Source organism: Glossina fuscipes, unplaced genomic scaffold (genome assembly GCF_014805625.2).
Source record: "Glossina fuscipes isolate IAEA_lab_2018 unplaced genomic scaffold, Yale_Gfus_2 3, whole genome shotgun sequence".
Lineage (NCBI taxonomy): Eukaryota > Metazoa > Arthropoda > Insecta > Diptera > Glossinidae > Glossina > Glossina fuscipes.
In genome coordinates this window covers 5,208,769-5,215,222 of record NW_023998417.1, presented here as the reverse complement: position 1 = coordinate 5,215,222, position 6,454 = coordinate 5,208,769, and the positions used below count along the sequence as shown (strand labels likewise).

General features: G+C 32.7%; 1 protein-coding gene and 1 long non-coding RNA gene across 2 annotated transcripts in view; both read right to left on the bottom strand.

Moving 5' to 3' along the window:
- Positions 1 to 318: 318 nt before the first annotated feature.
- On the bottom strand, positions 319 to 3,541 carry LOC119634490 (nuclear envelope integral membrane protein 1a-like). The gene is given in 6 exon segments (XM_038028703.1): positions 319 to 443; positions 679 to 913; positions 915 to 1,298; positions 1,300 to 1,838; positions 1,895 to 1,960; positions 3,535 to 3,541. Coding segments are annotated over 6 exon segments (1,356 nt in total).
- Positions 3,542 to 6,364: 2,823 nt separating this feature from the next.
- Positions 6,365 to 6,454, bottom strand: part of LOC119634864 — a 95,945-nt gene continuing 95,855 nt past the window's right edge. The window contains exon 5 of the long non-coding RNA XR_005246986.1: positions 6,365 to 6,417. This is a non-coding gene — a long non-coding RNA (uncharacterized LOC119634864). The remainder of the gene's footprint in view (positions 6,418 to 6,454) is intronic.

Here is a 6,454-nt window from a genome sequence, read left to right as displayed (position 1 = left end):
TCAGGAACAAATTATGAGGTCAGTGCGAGAACAGAAATATATTTTGACATTATTGACAGATATGTCATTTTTCTTTATAATTTGTCATTTATTTTTACTTTTCATGTGAAATGAACAATGAAGTGAGTTGTGCGGAAATATTGTAAAACCTATAAAATTATATTTTTTTAATAAATTTTTAATAAATTAACGATCGGAAAATTTTGAAAAGGAACGAAAATAAAAACAACGACGATATAAAAAGCTTGCCACTGCTTATATCCTATAACTACAGAGAGAATTGTTCAAAATCCCTACGCAGAAAATAAGCGCGAACATTTACACATCCTTATCATCAAATTCATTCGTACTACGGTGCTCATGTATCGATGTTACTCTATACATATAGGAGGGTATTGTACGCGACGAGTATCCATTATCATTTATAGTGAAGGAGGAACTACCTGGTGTGATATTGTGGGAAGTTATTGGACATTGTTGCGATCTTAAATTTGGTATGAGCAGTTGTTGTCTCATTAACGAACGTCGTGAGGTAGATGGTTCATTGCCAAATCACTAGGCGTACGATTATTCATTGAAGCACGTAGACTTCGAAACTTATAGTCCCCACTAGCATGACTATATTCCTCTTCTTCGCTTAATATGTCTTCTGGCTTAATATGTATGTATTGCTCTTACACAGATTTTCCTCATTCTCGCTTTCGCCCGTACTAATATCACTATTTTCGTCATCAGCAGCGGAATATTTTAAAGATTCGAAACGTAAAACTTCTTCATGTTCTAAATTTGTGGCTCGCTCAACAAAAGCCGGAAAACGCCAAGGAACGCGTAATTTAGTCATCATCGTCCACTGTTTGCAATCGGGTCTAGCCGCATATTTCCGGAGATCTTCCAAAGCTTTCTTTGTCTCAAAATACACCCTGCTCATAAAATTCATCAAGTGTTAGTAAACGAATTTTAGGTGGAAATTTTCTTAACCGGTAAGAGCGGCATTTATACCAAAGTGATTTTGGAAAGCACTTTGACGCGACTACTGTTATAATAATTGCAGATGTTGCTTCTTCGTAAAAGCTTGAAAAGTAAATCATAGTGAGAGACGCCAACTGTAATAGCCATTTTGTGATGTTCTTAGAACGTTGGTTAATTGGCGGAGCCCAACGATAACAAACAATGAATGATATTGAACCAGTTATCATTATGTACCAGAAAACATAGATTCTGTATGTGACGATAATAACTGGCATATGCATCCATAGTAGCTGTATCATCCACAAGCCTACGGTCCAACCGCCTATTAAAAATACCATACATGGCAGGGCGTCTTGGTACTAATTTGCTACTCGTCAACCATATGAGGAGCATAAACAATGAGCATATACCCAAAACAATTCCCGTCACATAATAAAATATTGCATTTTGGCTTAAATTGCTGGCATATTGAAACACCAAGTAGCCTAACAATAGCTGTATAACTCGGTAAAAATCTATACGCAATATTTTCAGCTCTAAAGTGTAGGGATTCTGAGACGCCATACCTAAACAATTGGAGAAGACAAACGATGACAAATGCAAACGTACACGTTTTTGAGAGAATAAAGTCAAGCTAAATAATGATTGTTCTTGATTGTAATGCTGTCGGACTTCGTCCGGTGTGGCGCCATCATACTGTTTATAATTGTCACCTTCAATATTTAGCCGCAACTTAACAGTTTCAAATAAACTGCTTATAGTTTTATCTTTGGCACGATAACAAAACGTATACAAATTATCTTTCGTAAATGGACCAAAGTTTCTCTTCGGCTTATATGTATATAATTTCCCAAGATCCACATAATTGACTAAAATTATTTATATGAGCTATTAATATGAATTTATCATAATATAATCAATTTACCTTTATCGGCAATTATGGATTCCGGAGTTTGCGAAAGCACCGCAACCGTGAAAAAAGTTAATATCACTAAAATAAATAAAGCCATTTTATTTCCTTTTTAATCTTTTATCTATTTGTTTCGGTATAAAGTGCACTAAATAAGCTTGCGAAATAAAACTTCGTCTCCACGAATGGAATCTTAAAATACATTTACCGGTTTACTGACTTTGTTTGTCAAAATTTTTTCCATTTTCCCGGTTCCCAAGACAAAAAATTTATGTAGTTTGTAAAAAAACAAAAGTTTTTGAAATAAATAAATAACTGAACACATGTTTACATTATATATATATATATATATATATATATATATATTAATATTTAGATTAAAACAGAGGATTCTTTTGATAATTATAGATTTTATTTCACTTTATTGAGCTAACACTTTTATTACACTGAATAGAAATAAGAGAGTGAGTGAAGTGAGCTGTAGTTTTTTTTATTTTTATTTTTTTTTTGCTACTTTAGCTATGTCTGTATTTTAGTATTGCTTGTGATTGCTTAACGTTAAATGCTATCTATCTCATATGTAATATGAAGTTAATAAGATTGAAAATATTCATAAAATTTTGAGAGCATTCTACGGTTGTTTATCCAAAAAAGAATATGTGATTTTATGATAATGATAGGAATGATTAGCAAGATTTCTAGTTTATTACTCTATAGCAAGTTGGTTGCTTTTTGAAATATTATGTTTTTTTTGCGAAGGAACCGTGTTGTTCAGCTCTACTAGCATTAGTTGCTTTTAAACCGGAATTTAGTTAAAGTGCTTGTTCAGAAACTTGAAAAAATTCCGGATACATTTAATTTAAACATATTCTAGGATCATGTTATGTTATGCATAATCGGAAGAACAGGTTAAATATGCTAAAGGGTAGCTTAAGTTATCCATGCAAACAGTGCGTTACAAGATACGTTCAAGAGATAAATGACAAGGGGAACTGAATCATTTAGTGATCTTAAACTGTGACCATAAAACTTCGTAGTAGTTCATTAGAGTATCCGTAATAAGGAATTAGAAAAATTAAAAATCTTTTATTTTTAAGAAAGATTTCCGTGCAAAATTTAACTGATTTAAGAATCAAAGCCTATTAATCGCATAAAACAATTCAAGGAATTATGGCACAACAACAAGTGAATTCTGATTAAGAGTACATATGTGCCAGCGATTACAATTTGATATATTTTCCACCTAAGCTTCTTCTTGCGTGAATTTTGGAATTCCCTCCATATAATATTATTAGATTGGCGTAAATGTAGCTCAAGGACAGCTCGAATTCGAAGTAAACTAAATGAAACCTATTGATAAAAAGAAGATGATTTAAATCTGGGTGATCGAAGACATTATGGCCACTGTATAATAGTCAAGCTATAAAGTAATGAAAATGCGAGAATTAATAAATGGGCACGGGCGACAAGGAAAGACGACGTTCATCGATCATGTCATTAATTAACGCCATCGTGATCACAGCCACGACAAAGGTCCATTCCAAAGATTGATTTTAAGCGCACAGAAAGAAGACTTTAAGCGCGCGAAAGCATTCTGCAAGCGGTTCAACTACGAGCAGCAGCTATTCTATGAGAGGCAATTACCTCTGGGATACCTGACATCTATAATTATCACCTAGTTTGAACTATAATTATTTGAGGATAATTTGGCATTCCGCATCAATCATTTTTACCTTAGGACTGTCCAAACTTCATCGAACATCATCTCATATATGACAAGTTTAGTAAACAGTTCTATATCGTTTTATCTTCTGCGTGTATATGGTTCTGGTTACCCAGATAAATTTCCACAATTATGTATGCTTGTGTAGGTGTTGGGCATACAATTCATTCTTGGTATATGTTTTGCAAAATGCGATCAAATATGCTCTTTTTGTGCTATTACCCAGAATGAATTAAAGTGTTAATACAACGTGACACATTAGCGTTCTAGTGGCAACTAATGTGAGAATTAAATTCTGATGCAGAGAAATGATAATTTAACCACGTATTTCATTCAAAGGGGTATGGCTGTATAGCATATAACGTGTCATATGCATATTGATTGCTTCTATATCCATACCATAGTAATAGGGCACGCGCCACAAAATTCTAAAATGCATTTGCATGGGAAATGCATGGAAAATGAGTTATTAAGCACGATGTCGATTGTTTATATTGAAATTTCATTCTCGAGAGTACCGTAATTTGAAGCCGTTATATATGTATACATATACATATATATATATATGTATGTGCGTAAATGTTACTCACAACATCTAGATAACACAAAATCAATTTGTTTTTTTTTTTTTTTTTACTTCTCTCTGTATTTTTAAATTCCTCTAATTATTTTGGAATGTAACCACAATGTTATTCGATACGAAAATCCGTTAGTCTCAAATTATTTAAATTATATTAAGTATGAATTTATATGTAGATGTTGCGTAAATTGGAGAAATTTTAGGTAAATATTATGTAAACACACGCAAACATAAAGTTAAGATTAAAACAATTGCAATTTAATTTTAGTTTAAGAAAGAAACATGACGATGCGCTATTCCATATGTTTACTTAAAAATTAGAATGCAAGGGCAAGGGCAAGGGCAAGGGCAAGGGCAAGGGCTTCCAAATGTTTAGTTAAAAATTAGAATGCAAACAAATCGAGACCATGAAAAGAACTTGAAAGGTGTTTGGGGGGATATGTTTTTAGTTAACTCGTTCGTCATTAACACAGTGCTGTGTTGATGTCACATATGTTACATCTTTGTGTTAGTTCTTGGGCTTTTTCCCTGGAGACTTCGGTAACGAGCGGATTAATAGAAATTGCAAACCGTTTGCAACGGCTTTGCTTAAGAAAATAAATATTTGAAATTCTTTTCAAACGGCGTGCACAGCGTTTCCTTGTTAGGTTCTTGTTTAAAAGCAAATCTTTTCTAAAATCTAAAATCTTTTAAAGAAGTTATTCTCTGCACTTAGCTGTGAAAGTTGATTTTTATGAAAAAGTTACATACGTTTTATCGCAAACTGTACAATGTATTTAATGTATATTGAGGAAATTTATATCCCATTACACTAAATAGATATTTTATTGAAATTTACGTTTAATGAAGTGTTTTGTTTCTCGCTCAATGACTATTCAAGTGAAATACATTTTAACCCATAGTTACGAGGACTGATAATTAAGTTTATACCGCGCCCGGTTATGTTGACATTATTCGATTAAAATATTTTCCGAATTTTCTTTCATGAAATTATAATATTTGCATGCAGTCACTACGGTTGCGAGAAGATAAGAACTCATTGAACCGAATGAACATTTTAGATTAAGAATATGAGATTTTTAAAAAGTGGGCGCAAACATTTCCGCGAGTTGAAGGGACTTGCTCGTCTTCTACAAAGGAGCAATTTTCATGAAAACTCTTATTAGGATAGAATCCTAATAATAGGTTGAAATGGTCCGAATTTGGTACAGTTAATTTATATATATATATATGATATAATTTTCAGTACGAAGGGTTGAATATTATACTTTTTCGTCGTATGAACTTCGGTTTTCGTTCTATGAGAGGGGGTTCAAAAATTGCCACAGCCGGTCCAAAATTTTCATAACAATTTAGAATGCTGTTAGAAATACTGTTACTTGGTCACTTTTGTCGGGAAATTTTGAAAATTGCAAATTTTTTCTATATAATGACATTTCAGAACAGGGCGAAAAAGTGGACCGATCCGAACCATTGTCAATAGCATTCGTCCTTGGATCAAAACATGTCACTGCCACAAATTTCTTCAAAATGTCTCAAAAACCCCGCGGCTTGAATGCAAATTTAAATGGACAAATAATAGACGGACAGACAGACTTATATCAATTCAGATTATGATTCTGAATCGATCGGTACAATAAAAGGTGGGTCTATCTTAAAGCCATTCTGCGTGCTACGTGCGTCTGCACTAGCTTAATATACCCTACAGCATTAGTTGTTACTTTGAAATCGAATGATAATTAATGTTTATAATGCTATATAAATCCGATCTATTTTAAATGCAATTGTGCTATAAGTTTCGTAAGTAAAATTTTTCAGAGATATTTCTTACAGAAGTGAGTAAATTTGTAACAAATTTTTCACATTTAAATGATCAGACAGAGTGCATCTCGTGACAGACAGAGTGCATCTCGTGACAGACAGGATGTATCTCGTGTCTTTGGTAGAAAGAGAGGTGAAACAGTCGGAATGACTTCTCAACTATGCCATTTAAAATGGCTCCCGACTGCTAATTGATAACGTAAAGATATCTTACGACTTAAATTATCTGATAAATTTATTTAATTATAATTGTAATTATTATAATGTATGAATAACTGTGTTTAATATAAAATCAATAAAGTCATCAAGAGAGAGATATCTACTTACCAATATTCAATCAAAAAGTCAGTTGTTTTTTTTCTCCTTGTTTATGCAAGCATTTAATCGTTGGACCTCGTATGTGCAAAGAAAGATCTAAAAAGAAGAAGAATAACATTTTTTCACTTACAAA